Below are 22,220 nucleotides of genomic sequence, written 5' to 3'. Positions count from 1 at the left end.
TCCAACATTTTTCGAGTTTGGTTGTCTTCATCCTCGATGCTTCTCTCTTATAACTACTTCCACTGTCTCTCTCATTTTCCGCTGATTGAATTAAATTTTAGCGGTTGATTGCTTTTTATTGTTGTCTCATCTCCTCCTTGGTACTAATGAATACGACTTCTCAGTTCCCAAAGTTAAGATGATATTTTCTAAAATTTTTCCCTATGACCATTTCCATTCCTGCATCTCCCATTCAAAGCCCAGATCTCAGCTCTTGACCCGCAGGTAAGACCGACAAGACTCCATTTTCTTCTCTGTTTTCTTTTGTTTTTTGTATGACGATTACTCTTCTAACGGAAGCTTCTTCTCTGGAAGGCATCATTTTCTGGTGATTGTCCAATATCACAAACTTATTCCTTGAAAGGGAGAGTGTCTGCGCTAAGAGCCAAATACTGGCTCTAGTCTATTTCTTTTTTTTTTTTTCAATCCCTCTCACGGTCTTACCACACCTAAATGTCTATGATGAAATCCCCACCTAAATGTCTTATGATGAAATGTTGATATATTGTTGAGAAATTTTCACAAATACTTAAATAATTGTTGTAATCACAATATTTCTTCGGAGCTGAAATACAACAGGGAGAGAGAGAGAAGAGGAGGAGGAAATTCAGTATCCAGAATGAACTCGAAAATAGGTTTATATAGAGTCGGAGAGGCTGTAGGTGAAAGGATAAGGTCACATTGGAAATTCAGTATCCAGAATGAACTCGAAAATAGGTTTATATAGAATCCGAGATACTGTAGGTGAAAGTGAAATGATAAGTGTTATAATATGATATAGGGGGCAGTTTAGTCTTTTCACTATGGTTAGGATAGGCTAAGTCTTATTGAGTTGTTTAGAGGGTATGTGAGTAATTTTCCTTGTTGTATCTCATGTATGTAATTTGGGGGTTTTGGGTTTTCAGATTCATTCGCTCATTTTCTCTCTCTCTCCTCTCAATCTCTCTCACGGGTTCTAGGGTTTGCTCTCCTCTGGTTTTGTGATTCTGCTCATGCACAAGAAGACTCCATTGCTGCTCCTTGCTTGATCTTTGTTGTGAGGTTTACTCTTGTAAAGGTGTGCAAGTATTACTTGCTGTTTGGGCGTGGAGGTGCTGGTTTGGTACTCTCGGTTGCCTGCGCTCAGGGGCCGAGAAGAAGCAAGGGCATTATCTATCCGTGGTTTCAGGTGTGATTGTTTCTTGTCTTGATGTTTCTTTCTTTTACCTTTTGTATAGAGTTATCACATTGATCTTAGGGCTGTAATCCTTCTCTGTTGTTCTTCGATTGCATAAGCTTGGTGAGAGCATATCTCATCCTTGGATGTTGGTTTCTAACCGAACCAAGTTGTGCGAGTGATTGATTTTGTCTCTTCGATTCTTGTTGGTATTCCGCTACGTTAGACTAGATTTTCTTAACAATAAGGTCACCTTTCTTTGTGAGGTTATCAATTCAGGTTAACTCCCTAGACTGTAGGAAAGTGAAATGATAAGGTCACCTTTCTTTGTGAGGGTATCAATTCAGGTCAACTCCCTTCAGGAAGGTACTTATTGAGCTAACCTCCCTAAAGGAAAGTGCCTCTCTAATGGCATCTCCATGTTTTCACCCAGCAGTTGGGATTTTGAAATAGGACCCATGAAAAAATGGGCCTTCCGGATCGATTAAGACCTATGACCCAAGTCCCAAGTCATACAGATTTATTAATATTAAATATATATATCTATATAATCATGGCAGGGTCACAACAAGGTTCAAGCTCGGTTTGTGTCGTATAAATTAATATTACATAGGCCCTCACTATATATAAACGATATAATCAGCTCCTTTGAACCTGATGTGGGACTAAATAAAAACCATAGGATAAAAGACACAATCAAAACATATAAAAATATTAAATAATATTAAATAAGTTTTAAACATATTTACAACAATGAAGAGAACTAATGACCAAGAGGACAAAGTAGCAGAGTTTGGTCTCATCCATTTCGGAACAACTATGAATAATGATTTAGTATGTGTTTGGCAATGTTTTTGTTATGAGAGACTAGTTCTTATGCAAAACATTTTTTAAGGGCGCGTTTGGTAACGTTCTTAAAAAAAGTTTTTGACGTTCTTCTGTTCTTTGGGAACGGAAAAACGGGTTAGAGGTGTTTGTTTAAACGATTCGTTCTTATGTTCTTTAAAAACTGACTGGTCAGAAAAATGTTCTAAAAAACGTCTTTTGCAGAACATCAAAAAGATGTTTTTACCAAAGAATAGAAACGGAAGTGATAAAATTAGTTCAAATTGAAACCTTAGAACGAGTTTATCAAACACCAACTTATTCTAATAGTGTTCTGAAAATACATTCAGAACCGATTTATCAAACGCCCATTTCCAAGCAAAGAACAGTCTTTTAGCACATAAACATTTTAAAAAATGGTTTTCCTTAAGAACTGGTCTCTCATAACGGAAACGTTACCATACGCATACTAATGTTTCTGTGCTAAAAGATCGTTCTTTGCTTGGAAATGGCACTTGATAAATACGTTTTGAAAATTTTCTAGAATACTATTAGAGATAAACTCGTTCTAAGCTAGGTTTTAATTGGGACCAATTTTATCACTTTTGTTTCTGTTTATTTAGTAAAAATATTTTATTGATGTTCTGCAAAACGTGTTTTTCAGACTACTTTTTTAACCGGTCCGTTTTTAAAGAACAGAAGAACAAACTGTTTTAACAAACGCCCCTAATCCATTCTTCTATTCCCAAATAATAGAAGAACACCAAAAACTTTTTCTAAGAACGTTACCAAATGCGCCCTAAGTGAATGGAATATGGTTTTAAAGACTACATTGGTGGTGCAAGTGTCCAGAAAGCTTCAATAGAGGCCTGGTGGGGGGTTTTCTTGGTTGGTCAAGTCAAAGTACAGATCATCTCCCGAAAACCATTGCGGTTCCCGCCTCTATTTTTATTTTCTTTTTTAAATAATTTTTCCCTATAGGAACCCCTTATATTTGTGGTCAAATTGTGTCGGGGGGGGGGGAGATGATCTTTACTGAATCAAGGTGCATTGGTGTGCATATATAGGTGGGCGGAGGTGTTTTTGAGTCATGCTGGAAGCTGTTCAAGATGGGCTATACCATGGAATTGTGGAGGCAAAGCATGATCATCCTGCAATCTAGAAGGTGTGGTTCAACTCCCTCGAGTTGCAAGGTCTCCTACCTTCTCCTAGGAACTTTAGTGGCCCAACTACTTAGCTTCTTTATTGCTTGAGTTGTCTTAAAAACCTACGTCAAGTAATTTTTTTTGATATCCCTTGTTTGCTTTGTTTGGGGGTTCTTTAGTCTTATATCCTTCAAGATTTACTGGATTTATTTGATGTAATGGCTGCAGCTTGGAGCTGACCGGATCTTGCCACATGTACAAAAATTAATTTAACCGTTATGTAGAAAAATACAAGGGTATTTATGTAAATACAATTTTTTTTATTATATTCAAAGGTTTAATATTTTGTAAATTTATTCATAAAATAAAACCCCTAATTCTACCCGATTCAGTCTACCTTTCTCTTTTAAGGTGGACTTCGTAGTTGAAAAGGAGAAATTCTACAGTAGGATTGTCTACGCACACAGAGAGAAAGGTACTGTTAGAGGTTTTAATTTTTATATTTATAAAATATTAAACCTTTGAATGTAATAAAAAAATTCGTATCTTTTACATAAATAACCTTATAAAGAAAACTTGTACCTGTAACCCCATATTTTTATAAAAATCCGTTGAATCCTACTCGGAAAAGGAAACGAGAAGATTACCTTGAGATCTATTTATACATAGATAGAGGGAGAGTAGATCGTTTGGAACTTATCTGAAGAAGGCAGAAGCTGTGGTTGGATTAACTCACCTAGGGGCTTGGGCTAGGGCTAGGGGGTGTTTCTTATTGGACATCGATCTATTGATCATCAGTCGATCCCTGCAAGTATTTCATATCTTGATCTTCCATTTGATAGTTAATTTCTCTGTTTGGTCTTGGTAACTTAGCATGGCATCCCTTCCTGTCAACCCGTCAAAGCGAAGAAGGTTGAAGATATCAAGTGCAAACTGCGATGGTGGTTTCAAGAATAATATCATTCCGGCACTCCCAGACGAAATCTTGATCCTAATACTAAACAAATTAGGCTTGGTGGAGTTTCATCGTGTCGGTGTAGCTTGTCGATCATGGCGTCAATCACTGTTTAAGCCTCAATTCCTTAAACCTCAATTCCCATGGTTGGTGCTTTCCTTCTCAGAATCAAGACAAGTTATTCATCACGATGGGGTTTTCAGTGCCTTCGGTGGCCAAATTTATAGCTTGGGAATGCCTAAAGTCGATGGTGCTCGGTGTTGTGGGTCTAACTGGGGGTGGTTGATAATGGTCGGTTACGTAAAGGGATGCATTTACAATCCTTTTACTAGGGTTCGAATTGAACTTCCCCTTAGATCCACTTCTACTCGTGGCCACCGAATCCACATTCGCAAGGCTATGTTGTTGTCACCTGCTGCTGCTACTAATAACTTTACTTTGAATGCAAACAAGGTTGTATCCTCAGTGGCAGCTGATGATTGTTTGGTCATTGCTCTTTCTACGAGCAGTCATTTAACCTTCTGCAGGCCAGGAGATAAGAGGTGGACTCCCAACAGACTTGACTTTATCGGACTCCCTCCTGGATTTGAATTCCCTCCTGGAATTGAAGACTTTATTGTCTATGATGGAAGACTCTACGCCATCAAACTTAACTATGATCTTATACTATTGGAATTACTTCCTCAGACGAGAGAACTTAGTTGTAACATTGCTCTTCCAGCAATAGATAAACATCTTCAGTTTCATGGGGAGTTTCTTTATTTGGTGGAGTCTTGTGGAGAGTTGCTAATGGTTATAAAAAGGGCTAAATTTGTTTCAGATAGTTTAGGGTTCAAATCTCTCAAAACTTACATGTTATGGATTTTCAAGTTAGATCTACAACATCGATGCTGGGTTAAGGTTGAGGATTTAGGTGATCAGATGCTGTTTATTGGTACAAGTACTGGATTCTCTTATTCAGCACTTCGATGTGATGGATTTAGAGGAAATTCCATATACTTCACAGATGAGTACTTGCAAGTACTAGTGGGTGATGATGTGGGTGTGTTTCACTTGGTCGACAACAGCATTGAATATATTTGCCCCATTGGTTTTTATTCCCGTGCGTCTCCACCCGTCTGGTTTGCACTTGCACCCATTATTTGATAGGGAGGAAGATGATTTGTGGACAGTTGTTGAAGAGGCTTATCTGTTTTTTTAATGCTATTTATATTCTTTATAATTTTATGCTTATGTTATATAGAATTGTTTGCTTTTATTTTATCATATTAATTAAGGCAAACGTTATGGATTGATTGGCTTCCAAATTTTTTATAATGTTTCAATGGGAGGTTCTCCCGTAACGCAACCGTTGTTTAAGTTTGTTATATAGATCTACATTGATCACTGTATTTTAAGTCTTACAGGTGAATAAACGTGGAAAACTGCCATTGGTTTCATTGCAAGTTCTGATCAAAATGCATTAGGACTTCTCTTCATTCCCAGCTGTCCTAGTCTTTCGAGTTTTCAAACCGGGAGTGTGTCCAGTGGTGGAGTTGACTCCATTATTATCCTATGGTTTGGCACCTGCGAAACTGCTGGGCAGCAAACTCTTGTTTTGGCCAAGCAAGCACTGCCTCACCATGCTACCAGTACCAGCAGCAACCAAATCCATGTTCATCTATCCAAAGAAATGAAAACACTATACTTTACCAATCTAGAAAGGAATTAACAGCTATAAGTATCACAGCCAATTAGAGTAGCAGAGGGAGATTCAAAATTCATAAATAGCTGATTATTCCTATTGAACTCTCTCTCTCTCTCTCTCTCTCTCCCCTTCGAGCTTGAGTTGAAAATTAATCAAAAAGTGAGGAAGGGGATGGGTTTGGATCCTCTCCTTGGAGGGGCTCTTCCAATGAGTCTCAATGAATTATAAGATTTAATCATGGTGAAAATTTTGATTGGAACCTAAGTTTCATTCTGTAATAGACCGAAAATCTAGTTTTCGACCGAAATTTTGTTGATACTTGATACTTTCTTTTGAAATTTCGACCCTAGGTTTCAAAACTTGTATGACTTCCAAATGGTTTGAATTCTTGTTTCTTGCCCATTTAAGGCATAACAAATATAACGAAACTACTATTTTACCTTAAAAAATACTAAAAAGTTGGCATTCAAGTATATACTATCATATGATAAGAACCGAGAAATTCCAATTTTACTACATAGCATGGTTAGAACTTAAAACTTACCACTTACAAAGTTTTAAATTTCAATTACATAGACAAGTAAACAACAAATGCTTGGTTCTGATAAGTACATGCAATTGTATTGCACACAGGTATGGAATCATCAAGATCGACATACATGAATTATTGATAGAATTGTTACATATACAAAAGTCAACAAAATGCAATGGCAACTATTATGGTCATTAAAAAAAAAAGGGGAAACCTTGGAAGTTTGTAACTATGGGGAGTGGTTCATGCTTCACATTCTATTGCTAATTAACAAAGTTCCCTTTGTAGCTGTGGCTTAAGAGGTATTTGAAGGCAAATGAGTTGTAGAAATTAGGTGAAAATGGAATAAAAATCAACAAACACGAGGAAAAATAAGTTGAAGTGTTGAAACCGGTTGAAATTTCCCGAGTGGGGTGCTTGCAAAATGTCGATTTGAGATTTTGCAATCGACATTCTTGTCGTGCATTTCAAGCAAAATTTCACATGTTGCAATAGAAATTTGTTACATGGATTCAATTATGTGGAATATCTTAGTCCAAATGTTAGGGTGAATTCCATGAGCTGCTTGATTTTAAAATGTTTATATTGGCTGAATCTTTTCACTTATTGGGCACTCATTAGAAGATTACCTTTAAGGAGAGGAACCAAATCTAAAAAGGTGACTGGGTAGATTTCCATAGAACGATGGTGAATGGACCTCAAAATTGAATATGCATTAGAACCCCCGCGCACCCAATGCTCAGTATCAGAGGAACACTTCTCCATTTGCATCGCTAGCTACTGGTCTAACCTCACCAGTCACCACTACCCCATCAGAGTGCTGGGGATTGTGTATTCTCTCTCAACCCTAATTCAAGCTTCAGAAGCCAATCATGAAAAGGTGGGTACGGCAAATGGCTGCAGCAAGTTTAACATTACCATTCATCTGCCAAGACAAACTATATATGTAGTTGAAGGGTGATGAATATCTTTCTGTAAATCAATCAAAAATGTATATTAGGTTATGCTCAGAAACCCCTTTGCTTTTGGAAAGTAAGTTAGAATTTATGTTCTAACTTTAAAGGCTTATTATAGGAAAATTTGTATGCTTGATTTATGTAACTTGGATAATGAGTATATAGAGACTACGACATGGTAATGTAACCAATAATTTAGCAGTTGGCTTTTATTTCAGAGTTTATGTAATACTACTTTTAATTGTTGATCGAATTTATTGGTTTATTTGTAACAGATTAGCTGGTTAACTCAAGACCCAAAGTTAGGTCAAAATGGAGGAGGCCAAAGTTCATATATATGACTTGCTGTACATAATTAGTAATAGATCTCATAATAGTTTGTTTATAATTCACACAATATTTGGTAATACTTATCAAAAAGGTTGGACCAACCTTCAACAGACAAACTTATCATTTCATACTTGTAGCCAACCATTGCTTATAAAGTAGTTGGATATACCCTAAAGGCAAATAATATTTAGAACTATAATGTGGAAGTGGAGAATGAAAATGAAATAAAGTACAAACGAGGAAATTTCATAGGGATAATTATTATTGTCTCTTATACCAAAAAAAAAAAAAAATTATTGTCTCCCTATACTATTACTAAAATGACTATATTCTTTATGAAATTACTATTGCCCCCCAGTCCTAGTAGTGTTAATAGACAGTTATACTTGTATGCTTAATATATATTTGGTCATTCTAGCATTAAGAAACCAAAAAATAATATAATATTATCCTCATTTAGAAAGGGAAAAAAATCTATCAATAATAAAAACTTCTTAAATTTGATAATGTCACATTAGGTGTTTTATGTTATAAATAATATTTATTATGGATGTCCATTACCCCAAAGAGATTGTACTTCCAATTGAAAATCTCAATTACCTCAGGATGCAATATTGGTGAAGATCACAACCATCTCATTACACAATATTGGCAGTCAATATTCCCATTCTATGCACCTTCTATCTTGGGCGGCAATCTATCTTTCCATATCAAGAATATCTTATTGTGTGCAAGAATCATATATTGTATTTCCATATCAGAGTAGATGCTCCTTCTACTATAAATATGTAATGCACTCAACTGAATGTATTACTTCTGATTGAACTCATCTTGTCTTTCTTCTTTGTATCTAATATATTTTCTCTTTATTTTATAACACGTTATCAGCACGAATTCCGTCGAAGAACGAATCCGGTCGAAGTATTGCGTTTTGAAAAGAAAGACAGCAGACTATGTATTATTATGTTTTCTATTCCAAAGTGAAAAGAATGATCGACCTCCTCGCACGTTTTTGTAAACAATGGAGTTTACTTTGTCCATCTTGAAATGTAAGTGCATCATGATAAAAAGGTATGTGTTTTAAGAGTTTTATTTCTTTCTTTCTTTTCTTTTCTTCTTTTTCTTTTCTTTTCTTTTCTTCTTCTTTTTTTCTTTCTTTCTTTTTTTTTTTTTTTTTTTTTTTTTTCTTGTGATTTAGAATTTACTTTGTTCATTAGCACATCATGCATGATTCTTTTTTGATAAATAAAATTAAATTTTTTTTTGTAGCCGGCAAGTTTATATTAGGAGATAATTTTACTAACATAGGTTTTGCCGGATGTGTTTTTAACCACTCAACTAACCCACCATTGGCAATTGTCATGACATTTACCCAATGTGTTCAACATGATATCTCTCAAGGCCATAGCTTCTACAACCAACACTGATTGGGCAACGGAAGGTTTCGAAACTGCCAATAAGCAATCACCTCTTTCATTTCGAATAATGAAACCCGATGCACATCATGCATGATTAAGAACAATAAATAATCATACAAAATCCGTATAAATGGGGAATATTTGTGGCTACTGTCATTTTTTATGGCTATGTTTCCCTGGTTATCTTATTTTCTAAAAAATAAATTTGAGATATTGGAGGCAATCAAAAACTACAAATATATCCAAATAAAGATTTCAGGTAAAATTGTTAATACACGAGTCGATCCATATGAAGATGACTGAACAAAAGTGTTACCTGAACATTAATTTAAAGTTTCACGAACGCTTTGATCGTTCTTCTGCTTCTAAACTGCTAACTGCATCACATAACTAACAATCAAGGTTTGATAAAATGGAGACAGCATCCGGAGAAGCAGATTATTTTTATATTTAAAAAACATAGGAACTTCACAGCATGACAAATATAGTTGAAGAATTTAACTACAACGATGACTTATCAAGCAATCCCATGTCTCCATACCCCTTTATCCTACCATGGAACATGTCTACTCTAGCAAGTTTCATATTGCTACTTGTTCAGGACTGGTTGAATACCATCACCTGCAAAATTTAAGAAAAGAAAATAATTAGTTGAATGAGAAAATAAGACACTGGTTCTGCGTTTCAGTTCCTTTTTAACAATTTAATTCTATTCATTCTAGTATTAGAGCAAAGAGGACCTGTACCTCAGCTTTCTAATCAGGGGTAGCATAATAATTACTTGAATATATAGTAAAACTTTACCTTTGACCCTTAGTAGATCTTGAATGAAAGAAAATTTTGACGTAAAAAGAAAAATATGAAGAAAATTTTATTTTTTTGGTAAATCAAACTTTATTCAAAATAGCAAGAAAAAGACAAGGTGTTAACGTCACATAAATCTTATAACCGGAAGGTAGAATTTGGCCAGTTAATTCTACCTATCGAAGTAATTGCCTTCCTAACTAAAGAATAAACAACAATATTGCATCCCTTAAGAATTAAAAAAAAAAAAGTACAAAAAATAAAATAAGAAGAAAGGTAGGTGATATCATCCACAATAAGAGAAAAATCCTATTCATTTGTAACTTAATGTGGAAATTTGATTCCAACTCGTTGGCCAACTCAAAGGTAATTAAGGATTGTTAAGTATAGCATAGTCGGTCTTGGCCGTGTGGAGAGGATTTGGACTCCTATGAATTGGTTCATATCGCCTACAACTATAATCACCCCCTACAATTCTTTGTAATTCTTATTTAGGATTATGACGGTGACAATTAATTATCTAGTCATCACAATTAAAACCTAACTAAAATTGAATTTAAGAATTCTTAAAATTTCTCCCAATTGCGTCTCTCCTATTTTCTTGGAGCTTTATTTTAGGGCCGGTTTGATTACATGAATCCAAATATTTGAAATCTATGGATTCATAAATGAGAAATTTATAGACGTATGAATCTTTAAATTCATGAAATTTAGAGATTCACATTTTTATAGTAAGAACGTGAATTTGTAGATTTATGGGTATGAGGTGAGATTTCACCCTTACTATAAAAGCGTTAAACATTTGAACCATGACTCCATAAATGTTTTTTCAGGATAAATCTATAGATTTCATTCCAAAAATTCAGGCTAATCATACAGTTAATCATACAGTTAATCATATGAATCATGACTCCATAAATTTAAAATCTCTAGATTTATGAAATTTTGAGAATCAAGTAACAAACAGACGTTGAGGATTTATTAGATTTAATTTCTAATCGATTTTAATTCCGATGCCTGATAATTAACAATTACATGTAACAATCTTAGATGGTAATTAGAAGAAATTGCTGATGGTGAGAAAGAATGAAATTTATCCCAATTTTAACGGTCGAAAAGAAAAAACGAAAAACCCACTTTGTCATGGATGCGGGGATCCATTACAAATCAACCACCGTCTGTACATGAAAAATATAAGCAGCGGATGCATTAACGGTTCTGAGATCCCAGCCCCGGCCGCCATTGATGACCTTTTCGCGATAACAACTCTCTAAAGTAACTAACACAAGTACTTAAGCATAGACGGATCATCGCACAGAGAGAGAGAAAGGAAGGAGGTAGCTTACCAGGAAAACCAAAGGTGAAGTTAGAGATGACGGACAAGCCAATGGCGACGGCGGAAAGTTCGATATTGCCAAGATGACCTACAAAGATCTGCGTCACAGAGTTGATTCCATAGAGGCAGAGTATGTTGAAAACGATAGGACCAGCAATGCTCCACATCTTCACCGATTCCTTCCAAAACACAGATTTGACGTCGGCGAAGCTTTTCGCCGGAAGGTAATCACCATCTTCGGGTTCTACTAAGGTGGATGATGGCACATGAAGATGCTCGTAGGGTTCGAAGGAGACACCGCCGTCAATCAGCGGTTCCTCCATCTACGTAGAGCCGTAGAGGTACTGACCTGTTCTGTTGATCGACACTTTAAGTGAGTTTCGTCGTCTTCAATCCAATCCTCGAGAAGCTGCTTCTCTCTTATAATTACTTCCACTGTCTCTTTCATTTTGTGAAAGAAGAAGATTTCTTCCGCTGATTGAATTTAATTTTTAGCGGTTGATTGATTTTTGTTGTTGTCTTATCTCCTCCTTGGTACTAATGAATGCGACTTAACAGTTCCCCAAAGTTAAGATGATATTTTCTAAAAATTTTCCCTATGACCATTTCCATTCCTGCATGCATCTCCCATTCAAAGCCCAGATCTCAGCTCTTGACCCGCAGGTAAGACCGACAAGACTCCATTTTCTTCTCTGTTTTCTTTTGTTTTTTGTTTGAGGATTACTCTTCTAACGGAAGCTTCTTCTCTGGAAGGCATCATTTTCTGGTGATTGTCCAAAATCACAATTAAACTTATTCCTTAAGAGGGAGAGTGTCTGCGCTAAGAGCCAAATACTGGCAGACTAGTCTATTTCAATCCCTCTCACGGTCTTACCACACCTAAATGTCTATGATGAAATCCCCACCTAAATGTTTATGATAAAATGCTGATATATTGTTGAGAAATTTTCACAAATACTTAAATAATTGTTGTAAGGGATAATTACTATTGCCCCCTGTACTTTGATTTTATTACTAATGTATCCCCTGTATTTTGCAAAATTACTAATCCAACCTTTAACTTTGTCTATAATTACTAATGCCCCCCTACTGTTAAGTTCCGTTAGTTTACTGATGATGTGGCATCTCCATATTTTTTAAAAATCCCAAAATACCCTTTTATTTATTTCTTTACTTATTTACCCTTTTGTCAAGTTACAGTAATACCCTTAATTAATTGTAGAGAAAAAAATAATCATAATCTGTTTTACTCTAAAAAAAAATCACCAAAATAAAGAAATAATAATTGAATAAAATTAAAATAGAAACCGAAGAGGAGGGAAGATAGAATTCAACTCAAATTTGGAACCTGAATATCACCTACTTCATTCCTTCTCCGGCAAGATTTTGTGGTTTCGTCAATGGTGGTTAGTAAAGCGGTTAAAAGTTTAAACTCCCATGGGGAGGTGCTACGTTTCGTTTCCAATATTAAAAAAGCACCAGTCCCCCCCCCCCAAAAAAAATAAAAAAATAAAAAAATTGTGGTTTCCTTCCCTACGTATGCTAGAGGAGAAGGTGGGAAACCAAATCGAATTTGAATTTTGCCAATTTCTTTAATTCAAAATAAATAAGTTTAGTGAAGGTGGAAAACCAATATTTTAAGTCAAAATAAATGAAGTTAGGGTAAAAATTGACATTTAATCTGGTTTTTATAAATGGGGTAGTATCGTCTTTTGATTTCTTAATTTTAATGAAGGACAAAGTGGACATTACATATTCAAACTTAACGGCTACTTAACACCGTTATAAGGAAGGGGGGCAACAGTAATTTTGTAAAGAACAGGGTTTTATTAGTAATAAAATCAAAGTACAGGGGGGCAACAGTAATTATCCCTTGTTGTAATCACAATATTTCTTCAGAGCTGAAATACAATAGGAAGAGACAGAGAGAAGAAGAGGAAAAAATACCTATTGAGGTGACCTCCCTAAAGGAAAGAGGCGGTATCAATTCAGGTCAACTCCCTTCAGGAAGATACCTATCGAGTTGACCTCCCTAAAGGAAAGAGGCGGTATCCATTCAGGTCAATTCCCTTCAGGAAGATACCTATCGAGTTGACCTCCCTAAAGGAAAGAGGCGGTATCAATTCAGGTCAACTCCCTTTAGGAAGATACCTATCGAGGTGACCTCTCTAAAGGAAAGTGCCTCTGTAATAGCATCTCCATGTTTTCACCCAGTAGTGGGATTTCTGGAATAGAGCCCATGAAAAAATGGGGGATTTATGGAATAGAGCCCATGAAAAAATGGGCATTCCAGATCGATCAAAACCTATGATCCAAGTCCCAAGTCATATAGATTTATTAATATTAAATATATATCTATATAATCATGGTATGGTCACAACAAGGTTCAGGCTCGGTTCTTGTCGTACAAATTAATATAACATAGACCCTTACTATATATAAACGATATAATCAGCTCCTTTCAACTTGATGTGGATCTAAATAAAAACCATAGGATAAAAGACACGATTAAAACATATAAAAATATAAAATAATATTAAATAAGTTTTAAACATATTTACAACAATGAAGAGAACTGATGACCGAGAGGACAAAGTAGCAGAGTTTGGTCTCATCCATTTCGGAACAACTATGAATTATGATTTAGTATGTGTTTGACAATGTTTATGTTCTAAGAGACTAGTTCTTATGCAAAACATTTTTTAAGGGCACGTTTGGTAACGTTCTTAAAAAAAGTTTTTGATGTTATTCTAATCTTTGGGAACGGAAGAACGGGTTAGAGGCGTTTGTTAAAACAGTCCGTTCTTCTGTTCCTTGTAAAAAAGAAATTTGGCCAAAACAAACAAGTAGCAATTAAATTAAATAAAAGAGTTAAGGTCATAAGACCTATACAAACGGAAGGGATCCACAATAAACAAATGTGGAATACCCCACCAAGATCTATCTAGAGATAACATGCAAGCACCCTTAGCAAGAAAATCCGCATAGCCATTGCCAATTCTAGGAATATAACTAAAAGAAAACCTATGGAAAAAAGAACAACGCTTCAAAATATCTACAACTAAACTGACTGGTCAGAAAAATGTTCTAAAAAACGTCTTTTGCAGAACATCAAATAGATGTTTTTACCAAAGAACAGAAACGGAAGTCATAAAATTAGTTCAAATTGAAACCTTAGAACAAGTTTATCAAACACCAATTTATTCTAATAGTGTTCCGAAAATACTTTCAAAACAGATTTATCAAACGCCCATTTCCAAGCAAAGCAGTCTTTTAGCACAGAAACATTTTAAAAAATGGTTTTGCTTAAGAACTGATCTCTCATAACGGACACGTTACCAAACGCATACTAATGTTTCTATGCTCAAAGACTGTTCTTTGCTTGGAAATGGGCACTTGAATAAATACGTTTTGAAAATTTTCTAGAATACTATTAGAGATAAACTCGTTCTAAGGTTTCAATTGGGACCAATTTTATCACTTTTGTTTATATTATTTAGTAAAAATATTTTCTTGATGTTCTACAAAATGCGTTTTTTAGACTACTTTTTTAACCGGTCCATTCTTAAAGAATAGAAAAACAAACTGTTTTAACAAACGCCCCTAACCCATTCTTCTGTTCCCAAATAATAGAAAAACACCAAAAACTTTTTCTAAGAACGTTACCAAACACGCCCTAAGTGAATGGAATATGGTTTTAGAGACTACATTGGTGGTTGCAAGTGTCCAGAAAGCTTCAATAGAGGCTTGGTGGGGGGTTTTCTTGGTTAGTCAAGTCAAAGTACAGATCATCTCCCGAAAACCATTGTGGGTCCCGCCTCTATTTTATATTTGGCTATACCATGGAATTGCGGAGATAAAGCATGATCATCCTGCAATCTAGGAGGTGTGGATCAACTCCCTCAAGTTGCAAGCTCTCCTACCTTCTCCTGGGAACTTTAGTGGCCCAACTATTTAGCTTCTTTATTGCTTGAGTTGTCTTAAAAACCTTAGGTCATTTAACTTTTTTTTATATCCCTTGTTTGCTTTGTTTGGGGTTCTTTAGTCTTGTATCCTTGGAGATTTACTGGATTTATTTGATGCAATGGCTGCAGCTTGGAGCGGGCCGTTAAGATCTTGCCACATGTACAAGAATTAATCTAACGGTTATGTAGAAAAATACAAGGGTATTTATGTAAATTTCAAATTTTCTTTATTATATTCAAAGGTCTAACATTTTGTAAATTTATTCATAAAATAAAACCCCTAATTCTACCCGATTCAGTCTACCTTTCTCTTTTGAGGTGGACTTCGGAGTTGAGAAGGAGTTCTACAGTAGGATTGTCTGCGCACACAGAGAGAAAGGTAGTGTTAGATGTTCTAATCAAAGAAATTTTCATGTTGTTGACCAAAAAAAATCAGAAGTTTTAATTTTTAAATTTATAAAATATTAAACCTTTGAATGTAATAAAAAAAAATTCGTATTTTTTACATAAATAACCTAAGAAAGAAAACTTGTACCTGTACCCCCATATTTTTCATTCTCGTACATGTAAAATAAAAATCCGTTGAATCCTACTCGGAAAAGGAAACGAGAAGATACCTTGAGATCTATTTATACATAGATAGAGGGAGAGTGGATCGTTTGGAACTTATCAGAAGAAGGCAGAAGCTGTGGTTGGGTTAACTGACCTAGGGGCTTGGGCTAGGGCTAGGGGGTGTTTCTTATTGGACATCAGTCGATCTATTGATCATCAGTCGATCCCTGCAGGTATTTCATATCTTGATCTTCCAATATTTGATAGTTTTTCTGTTTGTTTGTCTTCTATACATCACATCGTCTTGGTAACTTAGCATGGCATCCCTTCCTGTCAACCCGTCAAAGCGAAGAAGGTTGAAGATATCAACTGCAAACTGTGATGGTGGTTTCAAGAATAATATCATTCCGGCACTCCCAGACGAAATCTTGATCCTAATACTAAAAAAATTAGACTTGATGGAGTTTCATCGTGTCGGTGTAGCTTGTCGATCATGGCGTCAATCACTGTTTAAGCCTCAATTCCTAAAACCTCAATTCCTTAAACCTCAATTCCCATGGTTGGTGCTTTCCTTCTCAGAATCAAGACAAGTTATTCATGATGATGAGTTTTTCAGTGCCTTCGGTGGCCAAATTTATAGCTTGGGAATGCCTAAAGTCGATGGTGCTCGGTGTTGTGGGTCTAACTGGGGGTGGTTGATAATGTTCGGTTACGTAAAGGGATGCATTTACAATCCTTTTACTAGGGTTCGAATTGAACTTCCCCCTAGATCCACTCTTACTCGTAATGGCCGTCGAATCCAAATTCGCAAGGCTATGTTGTTGTCACCTGCTGCTGCTACTAATAACTTTACTTTGAATGCAAACAAGGTTGTATCCTCAGTGGCAGCTGATGGTTGTTTGGTCATTGCTCTTTCTATGAGCAGTCAGTTAACCTTCTGCAGGCCAGGAGATAGGAGGTGGACTCCCAACAGACTTGACTTTATCGGACTCCCTCCTGGAATTGAATTCCCTCCTGGAATTGAAGACTTTATTGTCTATGATGGAAGACTGTACGCCATCAAACTTAACTATGATCTTATACTATTGGAATTACTTCCTCAGACGAGAGAACTAAGTTGTAACATTGCTCCTCCAGCAATAGATAAACATCCTAAGTTTCATAAGGAGTTTTTTTATTTGGTGGAGTCTTGTGGAGAGTTGCTAATGGTTATAAGAAGGGCTAAATTTGTTTCAAATAGTTTAGGGTTCGAATCTGTCAAAACTTACATGTTACGGATTTTCAGGTTAGATCTACAACATGGATGCTGGGTTAAGGTTAAGGATTTAGGTGATCAAATGCTGTTTATTGGTACAAGTACTGGATTCTCTTATTCAGCACTTCGCTATGATGGATTTCGAGGAAATTCCATATACTTCACAGATGAGTACTTGCACTCAATAGTGGGTCATGATTTGGGTGTGTTTCACTTGGACGACAACAGCATTGAATATATTTCCCCGAATGGTTTTTATTCCTGTGAGTCTCCACCCATCTGGTTTGCACCCATTACTTGATAGGGAGGAAGATGATTTGTGGACAGTTGTTGAAGAGGCTTATCTGTTTTTTAATGTTATTTATATTCTTTATATTTTTATGCTTATGTTATGTAAAATTGTTTGCTTTTATTTTACCATATTAATTAAGGCAAACATTATGGATTGATTGGCTTCCAAATTTTTTATAATGTTTCAATGGGAGGTTCTCCCGTAGTGCAACCGTTGGTTAAGTTTGTTATATAGATCTAGATTGATTGCTGTATTTTGAAGTCTTACAGGTGAATAAACGTGGAAAATTGCCATTGGTTTCATTGCAAGTTCTGATCAAAATGCATTAGGACTTATCTTCATTCCCAGCTGTCCTAGTCTTTCGAGTTTTCAAACTGGGAGTGTGTCCAGTGGTGGAGTTGACTACATTATTATCCTAAGGTTTGGCACCTGCGAAGCTGCTGGGCAGCAAACTCTTGTTTTGGCCAAGCAAGCACTCCCTCAACCAAACCCATGTCCTCTATCTAAAGAAATGAAAACACTATAATTTACCAATCTAGAAAGGTATTAACAGCTATAAGTATCACAGCCAATTATAATACTACTTTTCTTGTGTTGTTTTGACCACTCATTCAAAAATTCATAAATGTCTGATTATTTCTATTGAACTCTCTCTCTCTCTCCCCCCCCCTCCCCTTCGAGCTTGAGCTGAAAATATTAATTAATCAAAAAGTGAGGAAGGGGATGGGTTTGGATCCTCTCCTTGGAGGGGCTCTTCCAATGAGTCCCAATGAATTATAAGATTCAATCATGGTGAAAATTTTGATTGGAACCTAAGTTTCATTCTGTAATAGACCGAAAATCTAGTTTTCGACTGAAATTTTGTTGAAACTTGATACTTTCTTTTGAAATTTCGACCCTAGGTTTCAAGACTTGTATGACTTCCAAATGGTTAGAATTCTTGTTTCTTGCCCATTTAAGGCATAATAAATATAACGAAACTACTATTTTACCCTAAAAAATACTAAAAAGTTGACATTCAAGTATATACTATCATATGACAAGAACCGAGAAATTCCAATTGTATTACATAGCATGGTTAGAACTTAAAACTTACCACTTACAAAGTTTCAAATTTCAATTACATAGACAAGTAAACAACAAATGCTTGGTTCTGATAAGTACAATTGTATTGCACACAAGTATGGAATCATCAAAGATCGACGTACATGAATTATTGATAGAATTGTTACATATACAAAAGTCAACAAAATGCAATGGCAACTATTATGGTCATTAAAAAAAAAGGGGGAAACCTAGGAAGTTTGTAACTATGGGGAGTGGCTCATATATGCTTCACATTTTATTGCTAATTAACAAAGTTCCCTTTGTAGCTGTTGTGGCTTAAGAGGTGTTTGAAGGCAAATGAGTTGTAGAAATTAGGTGAAAATGGGATAAAAATCAACAAACACGAGGAAAAATAAGTTGAAGTGTTGAAACCAGTGAAATTTCGGTCGGAACTTGCAAAATGTCGATTTGAGATTTTGCAATCGACATTTTGTAGGCATTTCAGTCAAAATTTCACATGTTGCAATAGAAATTTGTTCCATGGATTCAATTATGTGGAATATCTTAGTCCAAATGTTAGGGTGAATTCCATGAGTGGCTTGATTTTAAAACGTTTATATTGGCTGAATCTTATTCACTTATTGGGCACTCATTAGAAGATTACCTTTAAGGAGAGGAACCAAATCTAAAAAGGACTGGGTAGATTTCCATAGAACGATGGTGAATGACCTTAAAATTGAATATGCATTAGAACCCCCCGCGCACCCAAGCTCAGATCAGAGGAACACTTCTCCATTTGCATCGCTAGCTTCTGGTCTAACCTCACCAGTCACCACTACCCCATCAGAGTGCTGGATTGTGTATTCTCTCTCAACCCTAATTCATGCTTCAGAAGCCAATCATGAAAACTTGGGTACCTACTGGCTGCAGCATGTTTAACATTACCATTCATCTGCCAAGACAAACTATATATGTAGTTGAAGGGTGATGAATATCTTTCTGTAAATCAATCAAAAATTTATATTAGGTTATGGTCAGAAACCCCTTTGCTTTTGGAAAGTAAGTTACAATTAAGTTCTAACTTTAAAGGCTTATTATCGGAAAATTTGTATGCTTGATTTATGTAACTTGGATAATGAGTATATAGAGACTACGACATGGTAATGTAACCAATAATTTAGCAGTTGGCTTTTATTTCAGAGTTTATATAATACAACTTTTAATTGTTGATCGAATTTATTGGTTTATTTGTAACAGATTAGATGGTTAACTCAAGACCCAAAGTTAGACCAAAATGGAAGATGCCAAATTTCATATATATGACTTGTTGTACATAATTACTATTAGATCTCATAATAATTTGTTTATAATTCACACAATATTAGGTAATACTTGTCAAAAAGGTTGGACCAACCTTCAACCAGATAAAGTCATCACGTCATACTTGTAGCCAACCATTACTTATAAAGTAGTTGGATATACCCTAAAAGCAAATAATATATATTTAGAACTATAATGTGGAAGTGGAGAATGAAAATGAAATAAAGTACAAACGAAGAAATTTCATAGGGATAATTATTAGTGTCTTCCTATGATATTACTTAATTACTAAAATGACTATATTCTTTATGAAATTAATGTTGCCCCCCCCCTTCTCAGTTCTAACCGTTTTAAGAGACAGTTATAATTGTATGTTTAATATATATTTCGTCATTTTAGAACTAAGAAACCAAAAAACAATATAATATTATCCTCATTTAGAAAGAAATAAAAAAAACCTAGCAATAATAAAATTTCCTAATTTTGATAATGTCAAATTTAGAAAGTAAATAAATAAAAACCTATTGAAGTAAGAATTTTCTAAGATTTAATAATATCAAATTAAAAAGTAAATACATAAAAGGTAAAATATAAGAAATTACCACTTTTTTATTTTCTTATATTTTGAAACGGAGATCTTTTTTATTATAGAATAAGATTGCTTAATTATAGTTATTTTTTCCTAATTATTAAGAGTATTAATATAATTTAATACAAAGTGTAAGTAAGTAAATCTTGAGGTTATTTTTGAATTTTTAGATAAATCAAATATATCACATCATCACTTAATTGACAAAATTTAAAGGTAAGGGGCATCAGTTATTATAGAAAAAAGTCCCTTTTTTTAAAGTTGGAATCAATAATTTTAAAAAATATAGGAGATAAAGTAGTAATTAAGCAATTGTAAAGAGAGGCAATAATAATTATCCCATTTTTTAAAAATAGATGTTTATTAAAAAATGTGAATCACATGAGGTGTTTTAAGAGTTTTATTTCTTTCTTTTTTCTTTTTTTCTTTTTTTTTTTTTTTTTTTTTTTTTTTTTTGTGAATTTAGAACTTATTTTGTTCATTAGCACATCATGCATGATTCTTTTTTGATAAATAAAATTAAACTTTTTTTTTTTGTAGCCGGCGAGTTTATATGTTGCCAGATGGGTTTTTAACCACTCAACTAATCCACCATTGGCAATTGTCATGACATTTGCCCAACGTGTTCAACATGATATCTCTCAAGGCCATAGCTTCTACAACCAACACCGATTGGGCAACGGAAGGTTTCGAAACTGCCAATAAGCAATCACCCCTTTCATTTCGAATAATGAAACCCGAAGTACATCAATGCATGATTAAGAACAATAAATAATCATACAAAATCCGCATAAATAGAGAATATTTGTGACTACTGTCATTTTTTATGGCTATGTTTCTCTGGTTATTTTACTTTCTAAAGAATAAATTTGAGATATTGGAGGCAATCAAAAACTATCAATATATCAAAATAGAGATTTCAGGTAAAATTGCACTAATGAAACTCTATCCCACTTTGAGACTGGTGAAGTTAATTATCCTTAATTAATCACATATATGCATGGAACTATTTTTCGCCGAATTTCGTCGAAATATCACCGAAATTCAGTGGTTTTGCCCCCCGGCGAACCAAAACCAGGGGGCTAAACGATATCTGCGAAGTCGGCGATATCTCTCCCTTTATCGTCGAACTGATGAAATTTCGCTGGAACCGGAGATCGGAGAACCCATAACCCAGAACCAGAAGTAGTTCATCGCCGGCTGATTTTTGAACTGGAAGAAATTCATCGCTACTTCGGTGATTTCAGAACTGGTGTAAAAGAAGTGTAGAGGCACCAAATACGACTCCATTCTCTCTAAATGAAAGGTCTTTTGTTTCATCTATCTCATCATCGGAAATAAAAACGCTCGGTGGTGCAACTCAACTTTTGCGACTTTGCTTCTGTGAAAAAGAAAAGAAAATAAATGAAGAAATGACTGAACTTTAAAATTTGAATTACTAGTTTTTCAGGCACTACGTTGGGCTTTGCTAACCACCCACGTGGTTTGTGGTTGTGTGGTAAAAGTTAAAAGATAAAACAATGGGATTATTACTATTGGCCCCCTGTACTTTGATTTTATTACTAATGTATCCCCTATACTTTTCAAAATTACTAATTCAACTTTTAACTTTGTCTATAATTACTATTGCCCCCTACCATTAAGTTCTGTTAGTTTACTGATGATGTGGCATCTTTATATTTTATCAAAACCCCCAAAAAACCCTTATACTTATTTCTTTATTTATTTACCATTTTGTCAAGTTACAGTACTACCCTTAATTAACTGTGGAGAAAAAAATAACTATAATCCATTTTATTCTAAAAAAAAAAAAAACCCAAATAAATAAATAATGATTGAATAAAACTTAAATAAAAACCAAATAGGAAGAAAAATCAAATTCAACTCAAATTGAAAACTGAATATCACCTAAAATATTTTCAAAATAAATGAAGTTAAGTGAAGGTGGGAAACCAAATTGGATTTGGATTTTGTTCATTTCTTTAATTCAAAATAAATGAAGTTTAGGATAAAATTG

General features: G+C 34.8%; 2 protein-coding genes across 2 annotated transcripts; both read left to right on the top strand.

Moving 5' to 3' along the window:
* Positions 1-4,039: 4,039 nt before the first annotated feature.
* Positions 4,040-5,266, top strand: LOC149029939 (F-box protein At2g17036-like). Its single transcript, XM_089144091.1, has one exon. The coding sequence runs from the start codon at positions 4,040-4,042 to the stop codon at positions 5,264-5,266; it is 1,227 nt and encodes a 408-aa protein (XP_089000217.1).
* A 10,751-nt stretch (positions 5,267-16,017) lies between these two features.
* On the top strand, positions 16,018-17,256 carry LOC149029938 (F-box protein At2g17036-like). Its single transcript, XM_089144082.1, has one exon. It carries the CDS (start codon positions 16,018-16,020, stop codon positions 17,254-17,256), a length of 1,239 nt encoding a protein of 412 aa, XP_089000208.1.
* The last annotated feature ends 4,964 nt before the right edge of the window (positions 17,257-22,220 follow it).

The sequence above is a fragment of the Hakea prostrata genome, chromosome 1 (assembly GCF_041222555.1).
Source record: "Hakea prostrata isolate BN-2017 chromosome 1, UWA_Hpros_2, whole genome shotgun sequence".
NCBI classification, from domain to species: Eukaryota; Viridiplantae; Streptophyta; class Magnoliopsida; order Proteales; family Proteaceae; genus Hakea; species Hakea prostrata.
Note: the sequence above shows the minus strand (reverse complement) of the source record. Positions and strands in the feature narration are given on the sequence as shown.